Raw genomic sequence first — 24,851 nt, forward strand, 5'->3', positions numbered from 1 at the left:
TGCTAACACAGTTTTGATGTGATTGGTTCTTCTCTAAGGGTTTTTCCTGCGTTGGTCTAAATGACACCACCAGTCCACACCCACTTCAAGTCCCATGTAGGTGCTTTTATTTTCTTGGTCTGAAGTTGGCCAGGAAGAGGTCAGCCAGGTCCCCACTAAAGACTGAACATGCTCACACAGGAGCTTGGGCCATCTGAACAAACAGATGCAAATCAAACCAGGGCAGCTCCCCCACACAGAGCTCTTCTCTGCTTAGCACGTCAGTCCCAGGCACAGATGAGATTTCCCCCTCTCCTCTCCCCCTCACAAACGCTCAGAGTGCTCTGCTTGCTGTCCCAACAGCTGGAGGTTGTGCTGAGCACAGGAGCACAATCCAGGCTGATGGACTCTCATTGTGAGCTGGGGGAGATGGAGGAGATGGGCACAGAGTAAAGCAGAACAATCCCTGGCAGCTCTGCCCCAAAGACCAGCATTAGCCTGACTGTTGTCTCTTGGCAGACTCTCAGATGATCTCCTGAGATGCCTCAGTTCAAACAAAGCCAGGCTTGGAGCGTGAGCTGGATCTCCCCACATCCTCTGTAGATTGGCATAGGAGAGGAAACCTTTACAAACATTCACAGACTCATTGATTATTAATGTAAAAGGGGGAACCACACGTGTGCTCGTCTTCCTGCCTTGTGGAGTTACCACCCTGGCCCTTCCCTGTTCCCACTGAGCAGGACTGGGTGCTGTGCTGGCACTGAGAGAGCAGAGCCTCCCTTCCCATGGCCAGGGCATGCTGCTCCTCTCTGCTCCTCCTGGCTGTTTATAGCCAGAGCTCAGGAGGCCGATGGGTTTTTGCTCCTGCCAGGGGAAGGCTGACCCCTCTCCATCCCTGCTCCCTCAGCCCTGAGCACTGATAACGCTCCCACAGCTCATGGCAACGTGGCTGAGCTCCACATTTCTCCTGACCAGCAGGCAGGATCAGATTCAGCGCAGCTGGGAGAAAGGAGAGGATGTTTCCCTCCGAGGAGGCAGCAGCTTCGTCTTTCCGGAGCGCTTGCCCCGGGCACTTGGAGGCTCCCACCCCATCAGCGCTGCAGCAGGAGGCAAGAGGACCGCTGGAAGACACTGGAAAAACGCCGGAGATTTACACACGCAGGTGAGTAGCAAAGATGGTCTTGCAGTAAATTCAGCTGGATTCCGGAAACACAAGCGTTTCACATCCGCATGATTCATAGCGGGACAGAAAGGGAGTTTGGCTCCGGGGCTGATGACGGCAATTCCTGGAAACATTTTCCAGGCTGCGCGCCTGGAGCGGCACAGCCGCTGCTGCCGCCCTCTCCTGGCAGCCTCAAAGGTGACGGTTCTCATCCAAGGGTTCTCATCCAAGACATTCTTCCCAGCAGCAGAAACTTTCCAAACAAACCCTGCTTGAATTACAAACCCCAGTTCTGCCCCCGAACTCGCTCAGTTGTTGCCCGAACACATTTACTATTTTAAGCAAGAGATTACTCTCTGTTCAGCCTTGTTTGATTCTGTGCTGAGTTATTAGGCTGAACTTTAGAAACTTTCCAGAAGGAGGCTCAGGATGACAATCCTGCCTACAGGAACAGGGGCAGCTTCCCATCATAAAATTCCAGAGACAGCAGAGCAGTGGGGTGGCACAGAAGGGCTGGCAGAAGTCACAGATGGAGACTCCTTGTGACACCTGGCACATGTGAGTGCTGCTGTGAGAGCAGGAATTCCTGCCGAGAGCTCTTGTGACTGCAGACAGGTATTCCTGACACCATCACTGCCAGCATCAGCACTTACCTGCTCGTCTGGTCCACAAGTGCTGCAGCTAAGACATAAATGAGATGGCAACTCAGCTTTCACCTGGGCAGCTCAGCAGTGCCCACAGGCAAGAGGCAGCTTCGTAGTGAGAGGCAGAAAGTGGCTGAAAACATTTGGAAGTTCTTCAGCAGCTGGAGGAGAGGGTCCCTGCAATATTCCACTGCAGGGTTTGGTCATGTGAAGACATTACTCCTCTCCACAGCAAAAAAGTTTCCGTGCTGCAGCAGCACGTTGAGCACAGGGTCTGTGAGCAGCACTTTGCCTCAGCCCACATCAGTGAAAGGCCTGGAGGCAGCCTGGGTCACAGAGGAACAAAAACACTGGCCAAGGGTACACTGAAAATGAAGATTCTAACCAGAACTAAAGCACAAAGGCACAGTTCCTACTCCTCTCTGCATGTACCAGAGTTGCAGGGGGGCAGAAAACAGCTGGCACAGCAATAAGAAGTAGGCCAATCTGAAGGTAAGACCCTAAATGAGATTTCCTGCACGTTAAGCAGCAGAGTCCTGGGGAGATCCTTCTACTTGGAAAGGTATGGGAACACAACTTGCAGCTAATAAGCTGCTGAGTAAGCTGTGAAACAGAAATCCAGATGAGATAATTAGGAGTCACTTTAGAAGGTCAAGCTGTGGATCAACCATCAGCAAGGAGCAGGATGCTCTGTATATAAATCCAACATGCAGAAGTCACTTGCAATGCAGCAGCCAGGATTGGGGCTGGTTACAGACGGTCCAGGAACAGCTCCTCTGTGTGGCAGGCAGTGGGCAGGAGACCTGGGTGCTCCCTGTGCAGCACCTCAGCCACAGCCTGGAGAGCCTCTGGCAGAAGAGAGGCAGGGGAAGGAACTGGGCACTCAGATGGGCAGGGCCAGCAGGTCCCAGAGGGACACAGTGCCAGCAGCCTGCCCCAAGCTCCCCGGGCATGGCCCAGGGCTCTGGCTGGCAGCCCTGGAAGGCACTGCTTGTGCTCCTCTGGCTCGTGGTGACAGGCAGACGATGAATCCTGCACCTGACCCACCTTCAGGAGATCCCCCAGCAGAACCAGCACCTCCTCCCTGCAGCTGCTGTTGGTTCCCATGTAACAACCCCTAAAGCCCAACACAGACATGGCTGGTTCCCATGTAACAACCCCTAAAACCCAACACAGACCCATGTTGGACTCCTCTGGCTCAGAGCATCTCCCAAACCACACCATCCTGTGGCTACCTGCAGCACCCTCCCCACCAAAGCAGCTCAGCCACACCCTTTCTGCCCCAAGCTCAAGGACACTTGTTTTGAAGCAACTTCTAAAGCCTAATCCTGAACATAGTAAAAAGCAGTCTTTTAATAGCTTTACGAGCTCATAAAGACAAATATCTTCTCCCAAGAATAAACAGGCAGAACATTCCACTGCCACTCTGAAAACAAGGACTGGCTGTAGCTGAAGGGAGAGGGGAGACAAAGCAACTGTCCAGAGGGGAAAAAAAACAACACAACAAAAGATTCCATGCTCTTCACTAGTTAGGGGTGCAATTGCCTCCAACAGCTTGCAAGGGTGGGAGAGGAACAAGCAGCACCTTCCAAAGACATTTCATTAGCATGACCCAGCACTTTGTGATTTAACAGTGGCTGTGACCACTCTGCCCTAAAAATGGAACTTCTCACTGAAATCTGCTTCTGCTGTGCAAAACTGAGGCTTTAAGGGAAAGCTGCTTTTGGTAAAAATCCCCGAGCACTCGTCCTAATTAACTCTTCCTGCCTCAACACCATGCAGCTTCCCAAGATGCCAGTCAGCCCTGGGAAGAGTGGCAAGAAATTTGGGATTAGTAACTGAGTAAACTTCCTCCCAGGTCTGTAAGGATAATGAGACACCAGGCTGGAGCTAGAAACCACAAGGATTTATTTGATTTCTCTCCTCAAAGAGTTCTAACAAATACTTTAATGTTACTATAACCACCCCAAACCTTACACTTGAGCAAAAATACAAGCTATACTTTGCATTTTAGAGCAGCCTCTCCCTGGGGAAACAGACATGTTTTCCCTTTTATCTTCAGTGTTGGATTACAGAAAAGATACTCTGGTTCTGAACAGGGAGTTGTGCTGCTCCTGGGAAGGTAATTCCAAGATAATATTGGCAGTTTAGGCTCTCCCTGGGGCACAAGCACTCACTGGCACTGAACAGACAAACCCACCTGCAGAACCAACTGCTGCAGCTCTGCTCTTATGGAGCAACATCTGCACAGCTGAGCTAGGAAAGGGCATCTCACAGCAACACCTGGGCCCCAAAAGGGCCACTCTGCTCCAGAGCTCACCAAAGAGATCCCCTGGAGCTGCTGCTGTTGCTGAGAGCTTTTCACACTACAGCGATCACACCTGGGCACCTTCCACAGGAGCACACTGGATTTGCAAGTGCTGTTCAGCAGAGATGCTGACCACTGGCAATACACCTCCCCTGAAAGGGCTCACAGCTCCAGGACAGAGCCAGCCACCCCCAAAGAGCTGAGGCAGCTGAGGAGCTGCATTTCCAATTGTTAGTAGAAAGGACCAAAAAAGCTCCATGAAGTGTTTCAAGCTGTGCACTGGCAGTGGAATTGACTTGGGACTAACAGGTTACACAAGACACAGTCAAGACTGGCCACAAAAATCTGCCAGATGTGACCTTTGGAAGTGAGGGACTGTGAGGTAAGGTTAATGGCATTCCCAAGGACTGCAGCCCGAGTCCTGGCAGCACAGGATGGCAATGCTGTGTGCCAGGGACACTGGTGACCCTCCAAAGGTTCTGCTGTGCTCCCAGCCAGGGGCCTGGCCTCGGGGAAGGCCAGGCACAGCCCCATGGCTATTTATTACCAGATCCTCCACAGCACTGAGGAATCTCCAACAGGTGCTCCCATCTCAGGCCCAATTCTCTTCCCTTGCTGAGCCCAAAATACACCAGCAAACTCCAGCTGTGCCTCCCCTCCCACTTCCCAGCAGTGCTAATGCCCCAGCCAGCCCCAGAATGCCCCAGATGAACGAGCTCCACGTTGCACACAGGTTAATGTGTCACCAGCCTGAGCTCCTGGACACACTCAGGAAGAATGGCTCCAGCCAGGACTGGAGGAGTGGGAGATACCTAAAGGTTACAGGCTGAGATTTCATGGCATGACAGCTGCACTTCCATACAGCCCACGCTGCTGTTTGTTCAAAAGGCAACTCCCTCACAGAAAAAAAGGTAATAAATAAGAAAAGTCACCTCAAACTCTGCTGAAAGATAAAACCCATAAAGGACAGTATAACAAGTCAAGTTTTAATAGATTTATAAAATTCATATATACAAAACAGTAAACTAAGTCACCAAAGCTATAAAATACACTTTTTACACATCACAATATAATTTTATCTAGTACACAGTTTTCATAAGTTGAAACTATTACAGCAAGTAGCTGCTTCTATCACAGATGCTGTTTTGGTGCTAGAAAGACACTTGTGTGAGCAGTCTGGGACTGTGCTTTTACTTTATGCATTTTCCACCTTCTTTTAGTTTGTCACTGTTTTTAAAGTACTTTCCTGTGAATTGTTAAGAAAATTAAGGCTAAACTCAGGCCTTTCTTGCCCAATGTAGTGAACTGGTTTAAAAAAAGACTGATATTGCATAGTATGTGTGTTAATGCATAGGCACCAGAGAGCAAGTACATTGCAGAATAAAAGATAACATCACTTGGCTTCCTAAGCTACGTGGTTGTGCCACAGATAACCTGGTGTTTTGTCAGTTTGTTTTGTACATTTTGATTCCACAAACAAGACAAGTCACTAGAGCAGGAAACACCAGCACTGTTGTTCAGTGGAGTCTCCAAAAATACCTTTTAACCTGTATCATCAATTCAAGCCCATTCCACATTCCAGACAGCACAACTGCAGGAACCCTCCCTATCCTACAGAGGGTTAATGGCTCCAATGCAGACAGGACTCTGAACACTCCTCTCCAAACCTAAGTCCACCAAGCACCTTCCCAAGTCTCGTGAGCTCCCAGCAGATCCTTTCTCCCCCCAGCCCCTGCTCCCTGCCACCTCCTCTCAGCCTCTGTGCCCAACCACCTGCACTAGAGATCGGTGGCAAGTGACAGCAGAGAAGTTGTGCTACTCAAAACCTGCCACTTCCCTCAAAAGATGCTCTCTCAGGTCCTACTTATTAAAAAAATTGTTGCTCTCCATCAGTTGTAGTTGTTATTCAAAGAATGAAAACAGCCTCTTACCTTCTCATGCTCTGGTATCTTGAAGAAAGTTTAAGCAGCTGTCAGGAAGGAGTAAGATGCACTGTCTGGCCAGAGATCTGCATACTGTATTTCATCAAAATTGAGTTTTAGCACCCAGTGAAGAACAGATGAAGAGATTTACAAAGGCAGGGCCAGCCTTGCCAGCCTGCTGCTCTTAATTCACAGCCAATGGCTCTCTGGAGTCACTCAAAGCTTTTGGGTCAGTGCGGATGGCGTTTCACTTCAATACAGCCTTCAAGCACCATCAGCTTTTGGCATCTGTTCAGACACTAGTTCCCCTCTCCTGCTCCCCTCCAACATACTTTGGCTTTTTTTTTTTTTTTTTTAAACCAGAATGCCCACCTTGGAAGTTAGTGCTGCTCTTTTTCCCTCCTCTATTTTCACACCAGACAGGATCCGACCCTCAGTCACAGGCCAAGAGCTGGGCTGGGACAGCTCCTCAAGCCAGGCACAGAACCACCAGCACTGACAATCTAGAACCTCCACACTCCCCACCCAGTAAGAACACAAGCAAATCAACACACAGACAAACTTGAACACTGCTTTCCAAATGCCATTGTCAAGATAAACATGTCAAGGATCAAGCTGAACTGCCCAACCACCAAGGGGAGCAAAGAGGCAGCATCACCTGCTTAGCAGAGAGGCAGTTTCAGCTCCAAATCTCCTGGCTTTACTCATTTCCATCTATGCAAAAAAAAGATTAGTGTTAAAACAAAGAAGTGCCCACGTCACAGCACAAAGCAGAGATCACCCCAGCTAATTACAAAACAGGTATTATTAAAAAGCACTAGGTCTTGCATTACCAATTATTCCTCACTAGGCTAGACAGTCCTCACCTAGAACTGTGTGGAGTCAGCATTAACTCAGGCCAAGGCTGGCCCAGACCACGCCAGTCTTCCTGATCCATAATGGATGCTCCCTAAAAAACTGTTAAAAGCTCATTTACAAAAGCAGGCACAGATGTTTTATAGTTGCTACTGAAACACCCCACCCACCACTTTGTGTTACAGAATTACAGAGTATGAGGTAAAGAGTTGGCAGTGCTATATTAAACCCCTGACTACACCACGTGATTTTATACCAGAAAGAGAACACAGAAAGGAGGGTACTGCTAAACTTACAGTTCTCATCATGAGCTCAGTGTTTGGTTTACATGACAAACTGCACTGTGTGGAGGTGTTGTTGCATATCGTGTTTGTCTCTCAAGCTGGCACACATCAAATCATCCATCAATGCAGCAGGTACTCCTGAAAATCTGATGACAGAAGGCAAGCTAAGTCAGGTGTCAAAACTCACTGCTTGAAAATCAGAGGGGCCTTTTAGAGAAATTCTCTAGGTCCATGCACAAGAGGATTTCCCCCCAGAAATAAAGAAGTACACACATAGAAAGGACTCCAAAACATAAGTTAATATAAGTTAAAACACAGTTAATACAAAGACAGCCATCTAAAGGCAGCAGAGGACCTGTTTTCTAAAATGCTGTTCTGGAAGGCAGCTGTCTGTCACTAAAGAAAGCTGCTGGTCTCTTCAGTGGTACCACATCTGTTCTTTTAACTGCTTTAATTCTACATTTCTCTGCAGATCACAGTAACCAGGATGGGTGAATTCCCAGAGGGAATGAGGCCATGGGGATGGGGGGGCAACACACTTACAGCATGGGACCCACTCCAAATGCACCACTTTTCACACCAAATGCCACTTCAGCTGTCCTAGGGGAATCACATTTTTGTCTCCAGTGCCATGTACAAATGAGCTCTTCCTACTCCATTTCCCTATGGTTTATTTGCCATTACTTTCTCTACTCTGCCTGCTTGGCTGCAGCTCAGCTTCACCTGCCTCAGAAGGCCTGGGAATGGTCATCTTCAGGAGCTTCCTTCTTGTAACATGTAACTTCTACACCAGTAACATGCCTAGTTCTAGGCTCTACACAGCAGCAATCAAAAAAATTAAATATATTATCAAGTTAATAAGTCAAAGCAAATAATCTAGGCTGCCATATTAAATAAGATCCATTCTCTGCATGCAACTCCGAGTTGTAAAACTGAGTGGCCAGTAATCTCAATTCCATAACCACCATTAGGTAATTTTCAACATTAAGAACTATTTCATTCCTTCAAAGTGACAAGTGCCTATTGAATATGTCACTTGCAGAAAATCACTCATCCTTTTTAACTCCACCAAGTCACCTTGCAATGCATCTAAGGACTGCTGAGAGCCTGCCAGCACTGCAATCTGCAGGAGGGCTACTGACACACTCTATTAGCTTAACACTTGTTTTGAGGACAACAAACACAAAGCAGTGTTGGGAAAATGACTCCCATTTAGTTTTTCTACTTAAACTCCAGGTTTATGCAAGTCTCTGCCCCAAGCCCAGGCTGCAAGAGCTTCCTCTCTTTGTCCTCAGGAGAGACAACCCCTCTGCAACATTCTGTCACTGACCCCGGGTGTCAGAGGAGGGACAGCAAAAAGCTGGTTTTTTCTTTAAAAAAAAAAAATGTACTCGTTCAAGGTCTCCATCAGATCATCATCCTGCCTGTGACCCATTTCCTGACCAGCCAAATGAACAATAAGCCTATAAAACTAACAAAAAAAGATGTTCTCTCCAGCTGTGTTTACCTGCAAAGTTCTCCAGGATGTCACTTAAAATAAAGTTTTCTATTTGTTTCTGGTGAAAGGACTAAGCAACCGACCAGGCCTGTCCCTAGAAGTGTGAACAACCTCGTCTACCTAAGCTCTGCTTTAGTAATTCACTGATTTACCACAACATGATTTTCTGGCTTTACTATACTACAACCTTCCTTGGAAAAAACCCCAAGCCCCCTCAGCTGTGGCAAGACAAGTATTTTGCTGAGAAAACTGACAGTTCAAAAAGACCCCCACGTCCTTTTTACTCACAGGCCAGCTCCTCTGCAAACTTGGGAAGTGCTTGACTTTTGCAAGGAGAGTTTCCTGACCTGGGGTTCCTGGTGTGATCCATCACTATCCAAACCTGACAGAACTCTGAGCCCACAGAGCCAAAACATGGATTTTCTCCTGCAGCTGCAGCCCCACACACAGGCCCATTTCATCAACTAAAACAAGAAAGGCAATAATGGGCCCAAGGTGGGCAAACTGGTTCCCTAAAACTGACTTAGTGTGCAAAACTGCCATATCATACAAAAAAAAACAAAACAGCTTGAGAGCTCAGTGTGAGACCTCTCGTGCTGTTTCTTTTCTAGGTGCAGATTTTAAGTTATTTAAAATATAAGTTGCATCATTAGCTCTGTTGAGGGTAAATCCATAAGGTGACTAAGGATACAAACCCATGGATGAGTGTCAAGAGAAAAACAGAACAGAAATTCCATGCTATGCCTCCCAGGTAAAACTACAGTAGATTCAGACACCAAACTGAGGTAATTCTTGAGAAAAAATACAGTTGAAAGGGAATGTTTAACTAATTTGAGAAATCAAGCATAACATTAACTCATCTGGAAAATTCAGTGAAAGAATAACGCTCACAGCAAACTAAGAACTAAAGTCAAGTGAACCTAGAAGTCAGGTGAGCCCACAACTGCCTCCTCTTTCCCAGTGTCTTGTGTGAAGTGAAAACCACTACCAAGAACTCAGAAAACATCTGAAAGCTTTGAAAGCAGCCTCAGTCTTCAGCCATACAAATGGGCTCAGAGAAACCAACCTTATGTGATGAGTAAACTTGTTTGCATCACGCTGTGGTGAAACATTTTCCTTTTCAAATGTAATAATCTGAAGATTTTCCCCCATCTGAATATTAGTCACATAACATTCTTCCCCTTCAAGGCTAAAAATTAATAAATATTTAAAAGACAGAGTTGGTCCTGGCAAAATAAGACTTGTTACAAGGAAGCTAATTCCTGTTTGCTGAAATTTAAGTTAGGTTTTCCCATCTGCAATTTCTCAGTTGCTTCTTACGTCGATGCTGTGCCTGTTACAGGCACTGAAACAGCCACAGCTTTTCCACTCTGGAGCCTGCACAAGGAAAGCCAGGAGGCTGCTACATCAGGAAACTACACAAAAATACTGATATGAACATCTGCAAGCTTCAGAGGGGAAGAAAGATTCCAGATTTTATCCAAATTAACATGAAAGGACAACGGAACAGGACTTTTCTTTGACCACATTTCCCATGGGATCACCAGCTGAAGTAAAACTTTGCTTGTTTTGACATGCCATTACAGGCTCAAAGGGGATAAGAACTCCAGGGAATCTGCTGACTTTTTACGGGTACAAACAGCCCTTCAGGTTTTATCCTTGGATAAAAACGATGACAAAAATTGCACAGTAAACTATGTTTGAGTTACCTAAAGGAGAGCACTACAATATCTTCGGTTTGTCCGTGTACCCCACTGCAGTAGAAAAGATTCAATGTCGGTACACAGAAAAGGCACCTGGCAGAGATTGAGAGCACAAGGAAATTTGGAGTTCACACCCAAATTATTCACAGCCTCTTGCCATTTTACACCCAAACCACTGCCCAAAAGGGGCGACTCCAAACCCAACTGTGCTCTGAGTTCCATGTGCATCACTACAGGCTGAAGATCCCATTAAGACACAGATTAAAGGCTAATTTTACAGCAAGGTCTTGCTGTCCAAATCCATCAGTGCAGCTGGAAAGCTGGGATCTCCAGGGTGTTCAGTCTTCCTACAAGGTCAGCTGTTGGGAACTAATCAAGCAGCTGCTGTGCTACCAAAACCTTTGCTTAAAGAGTTTAATCAGCTTCCAAACTTTTGAGCTCAGATGAAGCCCTGTCACATGAGATACTGAACCTTCACAAATGCTGCCCACTGTGGGTGTGAGGACAGTGCTAGCTGGCCATGGAGCACATCTCCCTTGAGCAACCACTGTGCAGATACATGGCTGGGTGCTCCAGCACAGGCTGCTGCACCAAGGAAATCAGTTTTCTCATGATGTAACACCCTCCAAGCATAGTGCAAAATAAACCCTTCTCCGAATCAGCGAGGCCTCAAGTCCCCATCCCATTTACTCCAACATGAGTTTCCTCACACAGTTTTAGACTTCTCCCTCAGGAGACTCATGCAAAACCTTCAGACAAGAGCTGTGCGTCCACCTTGGGAGGTGGATTCTAGACCCCTGGCAAAGCTGAACACACACACACAAGACCTGGTTATACTCCTAAGGGTTAAGAATGGAACCTCCATTAACATTCTCCAATACAGCTGCCAATCTCATCGTGTTTAGGTTAGTTTGATCGATTCAGCACCTCCAAACTACAAAAAAAAAAAAAGGCAGTTTGTACAATTAGTGTCTCTGAAAAATGAGCGTGTTCATTTGAAACGTGTCTTCCATCCACGGTTTGTCAGAGATTTCTGTTCTCGAAGAAGGCAGACGGTGGTTGTGTCATTCAGCGTTCCAAACTCGGTACAGAACCTACCACGGCCAGGTTTCAGTAGTGTTTGAGTCCAAATGATTCAGTAGCTAACATCAACACGACTCCTCCGGCCTAGAGCTCCTCTGTTTGGACTGGCTAGTGTACAGCATTCCTGAGCCAAGGAATTCGCACGGGCCCTGCGCCGCATGCAAGGGCCATAAAGAAAGGACAAAAACTTCGATGGAACCCTCCAGCGAAATTTCAACAGAGCAGGGGCCGCTCTCCTTCACTGCAGCATGATGTCCTTGAGGTTCTCCTGCAGGATGGTGTCCTTGACGGCGTGGAACACGAAGCGGATGTTCTCCGTGTCGATGGCCGTGGTGAAGTGGTGGAAGAGGGGCTTGCTGCGGTTCCGCCTCTTCCTGTCGAAGCACTGCACCAGGTAACGCTGCACGTCCTCCAGGCGGTGAGGGTCGCCCTTGAAGTCCGAGAAATATTTCTTAATGCTGACAGTCTTTACCTTCTCCACGAGAAGGTCCATCTTGTTGAGGAATAGGATAATGGAAACGTTAAAGAAAAGCTTGTTATTGACTATTGTCTCAAAGATATTCATGGACTCCACGAGTCTGTTTGTGCGCCTGTCTTCCATGAGGACCTGGTCGTATTCACTGGAGGAGACCATGAACAAAATTGAAGTTATTCCATCAAAGCACTGGAACCATTTTTGACGCTGAGATCTCTGTCCCCCTACATCCACCATCTTGAAAGGAATTTTTTTAATGATGAAATCATGCTCTACTATCCCCTTCGTGGCTTTTCTGGCCAGCAAAATATCTTGTTTGCTGGGGAAATAGTTCTGCAAGAGAAAGGAGAGAAATGCCAAAAAAAAGTCCTTCAAAAATTCTGGCTAATGCCTGAATACTGAAGGAATGGGTAAAATCACCAAGAGCTGCTTTTAAATTTAAAAATTATCAGATGAAGAATGAATACTCAACTTTAAAACACTGGCCTCTTGACCATTTAGCTCAACACTTTGGTAAACAGCTACAGAAGATCCTGAGACATATGAGAACAGAAATAAAGGACTAATTCACTTTCATCCAGCAAACCTCTTGGTTTAAGGTTGAAGGGTATTTTTTCATCATGAAATTCTTAACTACAGTGTTACTGCCACTGAGGTAGCATTCAATAAAGCAGATCAAATCATCACTACAAGGTTTTTTTTTTTTTTTAAATCTAGCTTTTCCACATTACTCTTACAAGGACCATGTTGAAAGCTTTAGTGGAAACTCTTCTTCCAGGTTCACACTCTATGACCAGCAAGTACAGCAACAAGTTCTATCACAGGCTGTGGCCCAATCTAGTGCTGTAGAAAAATTTGGTCTTCAGAATCTTATCATTGTTACTGTTTAGGAAAATCCCCTCCCTTCTTTCTCCTCCAAGTGTCCTGACAGATGTTTTCATTACAGATTTTGAATCCTACAAGTGCTAGGAATGGTTTTTATTTTGCTAAGGTTTCATTCTTTTCATTCTGCTACCTTAAGTAGCAGCAGCCATCAGAACATCAGGAAAAGCGAATGAGGTCCAGAGACTGCACAGAAGGGCTGATAAAATATGTGCACAAAACCAATTTCCATTTGTTGTCTGTCAAAAAAGATTAAACAAATGCTAAGCTTCAGTTTCAGAAAAGAGTTTACTGTTTCTAGAGTTTACTGTTTCTACAGAAAGAACACTGAATGTAATGCGTAATTATTTTATAAACAAACAAAAAACCCCAAGCAAACCCCACTAATCACAGCACACTCGGGCTCTCCTTGTCTCTTGGAGCTTCAGAAGGAGAAGGTTTCTTACCAGCTGCCCGATCCGATCCAGGTTATCCAGGAAGTATTTCACTGATTCACCCTGTGGAAAAGGAAAGACATGGGAACTGAGCTTGTTTCTAGGACAGCAAATCCAACACAACCAAGGCTTTCTTCCCAACATGCACTGAGGTCTAACTGATTTTTCCAGACCTGGTGATATTGCTCTAAGTTGAGAAGACATTTGCACAAATGCTCAGATCTATCCAGTAAATCTCTACAATAAAAAGAAGTGTTGTTAAAGTCAGTTCTTTGACTTAAAGAATTTGGCCTTTTTCTCCTTGTAAGATAAGTGCAGTTAACTGACACTGAGTGGGAGTAAAAAATGAAACACATTTATAAGAAACCAGTGTAGTTTGTTTAAAATTCATAACAGTGAACAAAAGCATATCCTAGAAAAGTGGAAGATTTAAGTCCCCCACAATTTATGATGATTTAAGCTAGACTTGCTTGTCACAAACAAAGGAAAAAAGGAGCATTTTCAAGGACTTGCTCTTCTACAGACAGCTCCCTTTCCAGGCTCAAGACTTTTAATAATAGACTTGCTCATCTCGTAAAAAGTCCTTTAGCAAATATATTGAGAAGAAAATAGGAATGTTTACAGGGAAAATTCATTCTTGTGTGAAAATTTATTCTTGTGTAAGAGGATTTGGTCTTTTATGAAACAAGCTTGGCTGTGTGTCCCACCCAAACCAAGGGTCCCTTTGCATTAAGTGGGGACAAGAAACCCTGCAAGAAACTACTCTGGACTGAAATCCTCCAGCAATGATTCCCTTCATGAACAAGTAATTCAGTAAGTCTTCATTGTTCAGGATGTGTATTGGAGTTTTAGCCACGTCATGAGAATGATAAAGTGGAAAATCCTGCTGCCTTCTAGTGATTTTAGGCAGGAAAACCCATTCCTTATCACAGAGCAGGGCTGTCAGTCATGACCAAACGACAGTAGGTGCCCTCACCAAGGCACTAACTCAGAATGGAACTTCCTCCAAGTACTCCAGCTGCAATAGAAACTCAAACCACACATCCTCCTCTACACCATAGGCCTGAGACAGAAGAACAGAATTGCTGCCCCCAGTACATCTCTAAACAGATGAACACAACAGTTCATTGTGAGGAATCAGACTGGAGATCAGAGCATTCAGTGTTGGACAAGTACAGACTCCCAGCATAAGGCACACACAAAAGGAGCTGGAGCTTATTATTTCCTAACATTTCAAACTGGAAGTGTCTTTTCATAAAGGAGAGAGAACACACGGATTTGCAAAAAAGACTACATGTATCAACAAAAGATTTACAATGGATTGCTGGCAGAAAAAAAAACACTTATTTTTTGGGGGGGTGGGGTGGGGGAGAGGGGAAGTTTCCAAAGAACAATTGCTCTAAGAGCTTCCTTACAATCATGAATTTTCATAAGGTGAAAGTAATTTCCTGTATTTTTTGGCACTCTGTGGATCAGAAGAGATATCACAGACTGCATGAATAAGAGAAAAGGGCTTCCTGTACAGCATTAGTCATATTCAGGAGATGGGAGAGCCCAGAGAGAAAAGATCACTGAAGCCACAAAAAAACCCCTTCTCTATCTGTTGTGCTCCTTCCCACACAGCTCCTTCAGACGTGCAAAAACACTGCAAAGGGGCCATTTCTGATGGAGATTCTTCCAATTTTCTACCCAGTTGCTTCAAGAGTCCCTGCCTGTCTGTTCCCCTCCCTGGCTGGAGCAGGGAATAGCCATGTGCCTGTGAAATGCAGGGACACACAGGCAGGATCACCAGATTTACAGCTTCTGCCTCCCCTAACTCCCAGCCCACACATCCATCACTCTGACATTCTGCACACTGATAGGGAGGTAAGAAAATAAACTGATTAATGGAAAAAATACACGTTCATTTCTGCGGTGATTTAAGGAAAACAGGCTTCTCTAGATTCTTACCCAGCTCTTATTAACGTTGCAATTAAGCCACATAATTTGTTCAGGGAAATTTTAATCAGCAATGGCAAAGCACTGGGAGAGCTGGGTAACCAAGTCAGGTGGCTGGAACAGGTGTGAGCAGCATATGCATGGTCTGACAGAGCTGAGGGAATCTGAATATTCCCTTCTAGCACAGAATCCAAAGGCATCCAGTACTTAAGTCAAAATATCTGTTTCCAGCCAAAACAACAAATCCTCAACAAGCTCCAGAGGGTTTGAAGTTTAAAAACCCTCAAAACATTAAAGAACACAAACATGAAGGGAGGAAAAACGCCCACCAAAAACGTGCCAGAGTAATAAGCCCAAACCCAATGCACACACTCCAAACCTCCCGCTTTAATGACTCCCTGATTAATGATTATTTATTAAGTCCTAGGGAAGTGTGAACTCAGTTCCTGCTCCAAAGGCTTCTGGAATAACCTTGTCCTACATCTTAGTCAGATTTACAGCAAACTGGGATGTTCTGGGAAGCACATTCAGCTGCTCCAGGCAGCAGCAGACATGTGCACTGGGCATTGACTGACGTGATGAGTAACATGTAACGTATTAAATGAGGAAAATATGGAAAACTCCAGGTTTCACAACTGTTTGCAATTAGTGTTTCTAATTAGAACAATTATGCTGACTGAACATTCCTTTCCATATTCATTTTTCCTAGTCATTCAGACAGCAATATTAATTAGATCTAGAAGTCAAATTCATTGAGTTTTATATCAAGCTGCACTTCAATGGATTTTTGAATTCCACTAATAAATTATTATTTATGCAAAGCTGTCTCATGCTTTGGGTATTACACACACATACAAACAAATGCTTATGTATATAAACATATGTATATAAAAATACACACACAGTTTCTAAATCAAAGTAGATTTTCCATTCAAAGCAAGTAATTATCAAAATAAATATCAGCTGCCCCTTTTGTGTTGAATTATTTTTTTCTCTTCATGACACTGGCCATAAAGAAGCTGGTTTGGCTTTTTCAGTGCAAATATTTAGTGTTTCCCCAATATCCATCTGGCCATTCAGCTCCATTCAAAGCTGGCTTAGCAGTTCCAGTGCTCTCCTCCTCCAGATCTTAGCCAGTTATTTCAGGTCCATGACCATGCCTTCCTATAAAAGTGTCAGCAAATATTTGCAATTGATTCATCAGATACTAAAAATAACTTTATGCAGATTGATGACTTCAATTTCAGTACTTTAATGGTTCTGTTGGGGAAAAAGAAAGCTTATTTTAACATCACAATCTATTTCAAGCTATGCTCGCAAAGTAGAAATGAAAGCTGAAGTTATTTACAATATATGTATATTTATACCCTCTATGTGTATTTATACTACGTGTAACTACCTAAATATAATCACATCGTGGTGTGCTCACTTAGAAAACAAACAAAAAAAGATCCAGATCAGATCTTTCACAGGTTGATGCTGCAAGAAAAACTGTGGCAGCTCCAGAAACTTCCCCAGATCAATAGTGCTCATAGAAGGCTGCTGAGCTTCTGCCTTTCAGATTTAAAAAGACTCACGTTTTGCACTGTCCTAATAGTACACTATTTCCTTTAAAAATATTCTAACAATGTTCATAAATAACGCTTTTAAAATATGAAAGACTATTTAATTTGAAGCAGCACAATACTGAGATAGGAAGCCCTGTTCTGTCACAGTCCCAGCAGAGTTTGTCAGTGAAGCATTTAGGCACTGACATTTCTTATTTATTTTTAACTAGTGCTCGACTGGTACATTTCATATTGGAAAGTTACAAACCAGTTTGCTATTTTTAAGGATTTTCATCCTCCTTGATAATAAATCAAGATGTTTCAGTGGTGTCTCCTGCACCCACGCCCCGTGTTTTACGGGACAGCCGTGGGGGAGGGAACGGTGACCTCTGAGTTATGAATTTTATGGAGCTCAGATGATCCTTTTTTAGTGCCCCAGGGTACAGCAGTGACCATTGGTGTTCCACTCCTTGCTCCCCACACAAGAGTGACCACAAAGCTGGGCTGACTCATTCTGTCACTGCTGAGCTCCCCTCCCTCTGCAGTCCAGACCCTCTGAGTAACAGCTCTGCAACTGGGACCAAGAGAAGGAGTTGGAGATGCTGTTCCCATTGTTCAGGAGGATGAGTCACTGCACATCTGGGAACTGGGGGAATCAAGAAACACAAACAGAAGGCCTCAAATGAGCCCACAATGCAGTATCGCTATTGGATTATTTTTTTTTAAACTGTTATTCTTTTAAACTGGCCTATCTGCAGTGTAACGTTTGGTGAAGCCAGAGAAAATAGTGCAATTTGTTTAAAAAGTGACTGGTGGAAGAGAAAGGGAGGAAAGTTGAAATGTAAACATATACTCCTGCTTCCTGAAATAGTCCTCTAAAACTCTTTTTATATGCTGGATTATTTTGACCACAGCATTCTCAAGGGGCAAAAGCCACAAAATAAAAAAATTTTTAATCTACATACTTTGTGCAATGTGAATGCCATCTTAACATGAGCTCCAAATAAGTCACCACGAAAATAATGATTGAACTCAACATCCCTGTCCCCTCAGGCTACGTTCAGAGCACATAGGAAATCTCCACACAGAAATATTGTAACTAATCTGAAATCACTTCCTTTGCCATTGATAGCCTCATTTTGGGCAGGGTTCCCAAGCAGTACTTAATGCATGAAAATATTGCACAGCAATCATATGCAGATTACTTTAAATACCCCCAGAAACTCAGCAGACATGCTCTGGAAGGCCAGAATGTCTCAAGCTGTCACTGTAACCCTCAGTTATTCAGAGTGAGCCTTGGTCAGATCACAAAGGACAGTTACACATCCCATTGTCCAGCTCCTTAAAATACTGGCTCATTTCAAACTTTTCCTGCTGGAAAGCAGTTCCTCTAAATTCTGCTCTGAACTAGAAGACTTGAAAGGGGACCCTCTGTTCCAAATTGGCTTTTTTCCTTCCCTTGTCCCAAGGCCTTTTTGACATAATATTAATTTAGCCCTTCCTGATCATTCTGTCTCTGGCTGCTAAATTTAGAGTGCACAATTTAAGGTAGACCTGTCAGTCTCAGCTTGTTTCAGATGATGGATTAAACCACAGAGGAAGGAAATGTTGTACTTCAAGGAAGCATCTAACACAGATCAAACAGAAACACAAAATACAGATCTAACAGAATTCCCACACCACAGAGAACAGATACTGCAAATAACTACCATGACCTGCAGCAGAGTCTGCAAGGTGAGAGAACACTGATCCAGATAAAACACCAGTGTTGGGCACCCACCCTATGCTCAGGAGCTGGAAAACATGCAGCAGCAGGCTGAGAAACACAGAGGGAATCCAGGAGACCCTAGGAAGACGTTTGGGAATCTCCCAGCTCTGAGATCTTGGATCCATAAATGGGATGGACTGAAAGCACTGACACAATTTCATCCAAAGCTGGCCTTTATTTAAGGAACTATTCCATGAGGGCTGCTTGAGACACAGAGACAGAAAGCAAACCTGCAAGCAAAATCTTTGTTTGCAAACACTGAGATCTCCCCTTTTCCAGGTTTCCTGGGATGTCAATCACCTCTTGACTGTAAGGGGTCTGAATGTCACCACTCCAGATGTTTTAGAAAAGCAAGAGGCCCAAGGGACAAGCAAGGTTACAAAATATCCCAGTACTTGAAAATGTTCAGGAGTTAGATCAGCCAAGTTTTTGGGTACTGAAATTAGAACCAAAACCTCACCATCAAAGAGTGATACAGAAAATGCTTTCCTTAGTGAGAGGTACTGGACACAAGCAGCAGGTTGACAGCCTGCCACCACAACACAAATCCTTTGGAAGTGAAGGGGCTCAGGCTTGCACCCTGCTTCTGCCCAAGGGCTAAAACTCTCCTGAGGGACAACTACAAACAAACAACTCCTCCTCCCCGAGCCCAGGGGCTCCTTCAAGAGATAACTGCTAAATCTGCACCTCCATTCAGCCTCACTGCTAACAGGGCATGGAGTTACTGCAGCCAGAAAGGTGCTCTCTCCTCTCTGACAGCTGATGAATTCAGTATTATTTTCCAAGGAGGTGAGCAAGTCTGTGCTTGTTAAGAATTCCCCCAGAGGATGCTGAAGTAACCTAAATTGCCCTGAAATGCTGATGCCCATTGGACACTGCAATTCTGTTCTACAGATATTCTACATCCTGTCTGGGCATCGAAATTTATTGACACAAGACAAACATTACTTTTTTATTCAATCACCAGCTCCAGTGCAGAGACCAACCACTTCTCCTTATTTAAGCTGTACAGAATTCCAGCTATCAAATCTCTGCAGTGTTCTTTAACTTCCTCCTTAACAAAGACTGAGCTCCTGGCTCCCATCCAGCAACTGCAGTGCTTATCCAAGTTGCTGCTATCTGGACCCTACAAACATACCAACTACAAAAAAAGTACCATATGGTTCCAAACTTCTAAAAATTACCTCTCCTTTCTCTTGCCTGCTCACACACGGTAGATATCAGATGTTAAGGTCTGAAAAATATTTTAAAAATTCATTATTTGTCAGCCCAGTCCAAACAGACAATGGAAAAATTTGTTTGTCCACGACAGGGTGGGTTCATATTAACTCATCCTCCATGACACATGGCCTAACTCTGCTTTGCAGCATATGGAAAATAATAGGTGATAAATATTTATTTAATTCTCCAGAAAAACTTAAGGTTAATCAGAGCTTCCACATCAGTACTAAGATTTGTGGAATCCTGTGACTGAAATTCCAGCCCTGCAGCTGAGAAACACTCATACAGGAGCAGGGTTCTTTGCTGAAGGGCAACTCTTAACATGTGTTAGCTTTTTCCAGCAATCAAATACAGCAATTCTTTCTCCCAAGTGCTGCAAGGGAAAATTAGAGTTACATTTTTTCCTGAAATTCTAGATATTACTACATCAACAGGATGTAGATGAGATAAATTACTTTTGGACTAGGTTAACAATTCTGTCCAGTTGTCTCAAATATGCACACCAGCAGCAGTGCCTCCAGGAAGAAAGGAATTTTCTGTTAATAGACTAAGGCAGGCTCCAACCTACACTAAAAGCTTCAAGCAACCTTAACAAAAAACCCCTGTAATTTTGATTTTATTCATACTTACTGTCTTAATCACTGCTGTTTCTGCTTCACAGATTTGCAGTGGCTGGAAGAAAAACAGGTGCAAACAGCAGAGAAAACTGTACTGGCCACAAACAAAACACAAAGTGTAACACAAATATGCTAAATGTTAGCTTTCTAAAAAATAAATCTAGAAAAATCCTTAACCAGACAGATCAGGGATTCACCATGTCCTACCCCTCACTGACCAGCAGCTAGCAAGAGTTGAGGAGTGGATGCAAAGGGGATATAGACCAAATTCATGTGGAAGAATCACAGCTATGTTTAAACAACTAAAATAGTCCAACAACTGCATCCAACATCAGCAGCGAGCCCGGCTCAGACCTGGCACGAGAGGCTGCCAGACCTACTCCTAAGCATCCCATGGAAGGATTCCTTCCTGTTTCCCTGCCAACTGTCCAAGGGAATTCATTGTCTGCAAGTGCTGCCAGAGCCCTTTCATCTCCACTCCGGAGGTTCTCCGTGGAGCCCAGCGAGTGCACGCCAGGCTCAGCCTCTCATTCCAGGCACAGCCAGCTCAACAGCCCAAAAGCAACTGAACCAGCACTCCTGCCACAGCTGGAACCAAGTCCTGAGCTGCACAAGGAGGGATGGATCCAAGATTCTGGCCCATCACCAGCAAATTATCCCATTTATTCTCAGTGGGCAGCTGCCACGGAAAAACGGGCATTTTCAACCACCAGAGCAGAATTTAGGAGCAACTGGAGGTTTTTGCATCCCCTGGAATAGATGCACAATCCCTGACCCCAGGCCCATGCTTTGTTCCCAGCAGGTCAGAATGCAAACCCGAAACTTGCTTTGTTTACAGGAGACATCTGCAGAACTAGAACAGACACTGACAAAAAAAAAGTACCTCCTGAATTAATCTAGTCAGCAGTACTGACTATCTGATCAAGACTAAATCACAAGTTTACCAGCGAGTTTCCCTTTCAAATCTTATCAGATCAAGGGATGGGAAATAAATATCTTAGATCTTGTGGGCTGAAAAAGCAGCTAACACCAGCCATGAGAGAATGTTGAGTTTGGACTTTTCCATGGCAGGTGGCCAGCTGGAAAGCTCAGCAACTTGGATGCACTTACAAGAGGCATAACCTTGAGTATCTTGCAGAACGATGCTTCCTGCTCCACTTACACACCAAAGATTTGCTGCAGTGTCCTAATGCTCCACTTTCTGGGGAATATCAGCTCAGACATGTCATACTGAAATTTGTCTGTTGTTAAATGGTGACTTATAAGGATTGCAAAGTGTCATCCATCCCTCATACATCTCTAAAATTTTGTTCAGAATAAGATTCCCATTTTCTGTATATACACAACTGAGATGTTTTTAGATGGGCAGAATAAAACGATGGCCTTGCAAAACTCAGAAAGCTGCTCAGTATCTGAAAGTAAGGTTTTAGGTAAAACTCAACTAAAATGCAACCTAAGTCTTAGCTGCACTCAGGTGTACTATTTAACAGTTTGATTCCTATAAAATCAAGTGTGTAGAGAACAGAGTGCAGAAAGCAATTAAATTCCACCTTGCTTGCATTACTCTGAAGTTGTGCCCCATGCCCATTACCTCAGTGCTTGGCAGGCTCAACCACAGACAACACAAGGCTTGCAGGTCTGAGGGACTCCTCCAGGCAGCTTCACAGCTGAGTCTCAAAAATCATTTGCCCCAGAAACAAAAATCTCCTTTTTCAATAAAAGTTTGGTAATTTTTAATTCTAAGAGACTTAAAATCGACCAGCCCTGAGGTGAAGTTTCTACCTGTTGTTACCCTGCCTGCCTCCCCAATCAGTGCCTTTCCAATCAGTGGGAATTCTCATCCTGCATTACCTTGCAAGGTTTTTTTATCTATTCACATCAAAACATACCAACTACTCTAAATATTCTCTCCCTTTGTGACGTCTGTTTTGGCATGAGGAGAAGCAATTCCTCAAATCTGCACTTAAACCTTCCCCCTATTGATACTTCAGTATGAAGATTTCATCCAACCTGGACTACTTTCAACATAACTTCAGAATTTTTTCTCTTTCAGGTCTGGAAACAAATCCAAAGATGAAATCTGTGATTAGAAATAGGTGACAGCTTCTATCCTTAAGGCCTCAGCTACACACAGAAATTTAACAAGCCATGGTAGAAAACGAAGTGAGTTTCACAAACTTTTCCAAGCTGTTGAGCAGACTAGCCTATTAAAAAAATCCTAATTAAAGCCTCAGTCACATCCTACTGAACTGGAGAGAGGGCAGCAGTCCAGCCACGTGGATGGCCAGCTGAACTCCCTGCAACCAGGAGTGCATGTGCTGGGCTGGAAGAAAGGACAGAAAAAGAGAATACAGTAGTTATTCTTTTGTCTCCTGCCCACATCCAACACCATGACTGATCCACTGCTGTACTCTGACCAGACTGAAACCACATGGATCAAAGCCTTGAATCCAGAGGTGGAATTAAATGGGAAAGAATTCCATCAATAAACCAGTGCTTTTTCAGTTTGAGATTCTACTGAGTTTTCCAAAGTAGAATTAAGGGAGTATCAAGGAAAGCAAGTCAAATTAAGAGCTTTGGGGGCGGGGTGCAGAGCAGACCTTCTAAGGACAAACAGCAACAGTTTGTTCAGGAGCAAAGCCAAGTGAAGCACAAGTCTGCCTCAGTCTGACTGCAGGAATCTGTGTTGTATACAGAGGAGACATTTGAAAGGTGTCAATAAATTACTTCTCAGAGCAACATGTTTTCCACTTTCTCAAACAGAAAATCTTGCATGATGTTTCCAAGAAGTTTTCCTGCCCTCCCCCAAATCCTGAGTCAATGATTGAGAGAAACAGGTTTACTCCTCAGAGCTGCTTTAGGGGTAGCTGCAAACTAGAGAAGGTGGGGACCACGCTGCCTCCTGCCTTTGTGACAGGAGCTTTTCCAGCAGAGCAGCTGAGAAAGGAGAAGCGAAACACTGAGCTAAGCTGACCCTTCTCCTTCGGGAAGGGCACTCAACAGCTCTGCTCCCTCCACTAGTGTTTGCTTATCAGCTGCTTGGTTTGTAGCACTTTGGAGCACTGAGATATTTCCTGGAACAGCATCACATTCAGATGCATCTTAAGTCATCTGATCTATGAAACCCTCCCCTGTTGCACAGCTACCACTGCACATAAACCCAGAAGTCAAGAGTCAAACACTGTTTCTTCCCTTCCTCTGCCAGCCTCCTCTTCCTCCTCCACACTCAACACCTGTGAAACAGAGCCTGCATTTGAGCTGTGTGACCACTTCAGATACTCCAGTAACTCAAAGCATAAACACTGAAAAAACTGCTCTGTGAGGTGCAGGGGTCTTAGTTTGGCATCAGGAAAGGAACCACTGCTTGGGAGAAGGATCAGTGAGATAAAGACACTGTCATCACTCCTAGGCAAGCACCAGGTTAGGGCAATTTGTGCCCATTTGGGATGCCCACGGCTTGTTCCTTCCCCAGCAGCTCAGCCTGTCACCCCCTCACCTGTGCTCAGTCACCCCCAGGCTGCATCTGCCCCTTCTCCAAGAGCAGCTCCCAAAAAACCCACCCAGCATAACCAAGAGCTCAGTGCAAAGCAGAACTGCCCAAGCCACCATTTCCTACTGCTCACTGGCATCACTCTGTCCAGAGCTACAGCCCAAGGGAAGCTGAAGGCAAGAGTGGTTTGCACTCAGTGAAACTCTCCATGTTTTAAGGCAAGCCAGGCTTGTTTAGGGGACAGCAGGAGTAGGGGAAAAAACCGAAGTAGCTTAAAGACATTACAATCTTTTTGGGAAGTCATTGCAAAAAGGTCAGGATTTGCATAGGTAGCAAGGGTACAACATCACCACCTGAGCAGGTTACTGCTGCCTCACCATCCTACCTGCATTTTCCTTTTCAGCTTTCTGTCAGGTCCCATCTCTTCAAGAACATGGGCTCACTAAACATAATTCACTCTCATTGTGATAAGTAAAGAACAACTTCAAATATCTGCTAAATATAAAAACACAGAAGATATGCCAATAGGACTTTTCTCATAAAAACAGACCTAGTTTTTAATGATTTGCTTATTTGTTCATCTGTTCTTGTTACTTGTTCTTGATCCTACATAGCTTACAATAAACTAGGATATTCAGGAAAGCCTGAAAGCATTCATTACCCATTATCCTATTAAATTCAGTGGCTCCTTTGAAAAATCCAAGCCTTAACCTCTTACTGTTTTTTCTCAAGGGAACCTTTTAGAACATTTTTAAAGGAACTGAAAACACCCTTTCTCGCTGTCCCAGTTCTAGGTGAAAAGTGCAAGGTTTGGTACCAATAAAAAGCTGAATGGGTACCAAAAGCAAGCTGAATCACTACAAAGAACATATAAATGAGGTACAAAAGGCTGACTTGTAAAACTGGAACTTTCTGAAGTGCACTGTCAGCACTGCTGCTCTGAGCAGAGAGAGCCATGTCAGGGAGACAGGCTTAACAAAACCAGTCACCTCTTCTTGGGCAGTGCCTGTTTTTCCCCTCCAATTTCCTGAAACCAACCAC

The 24,851-nt window shown here is 44.4% G+C and overlaps 1 protein-coding gene across 1 annotated transcript in view; it reads right to left on the reverse strand.

Moving 5' to 3' along the window:
- Positions 1 to 11,265: 11,265 nt before the first annotated feature.
- GNA12 (G protein subunit alpha 12) overlaps positions 11,266 to 24,851 on the reverse strand; it is a 34,623-nt gene continuing 21,037 nt past the window's right edge. The window contains exons 3-4 of the mRNA XM_038150997.1: positions 13,242 to 13,292; positions 11,266 to 12,246 (exon numbers count right to left, since the gene is read on the reverse strand). Of these exons, the coding sequence (XP_038006925.1) occupies positions 11,677 to 12,246; positions 13,242 to 13,292 (621 nt within the window). The 3' untranslated portion in view covers positions 11,266 to 11,676. The remainder of the gene's footprint in view (positions 12,247 to 13,241; positions 13,293 to 24,851) is intronic.

The sequence above is a fragment of the Motacilla alba genome, chromosome 14, assembly GCF_015832195.1.
Source record: "Motacilla alba alba isolate MOTALB_02 chromosome 14, Motacilla_alba_V1.0_pri, whole genome shotgun sequence".
NCBI classification, from domain to species: domain Eukaryota; kingdom Metazoa; phylum Chordata; class Aves; order Passeriformes; family Motacillidae; genus Motacilla; species Motacilla alba.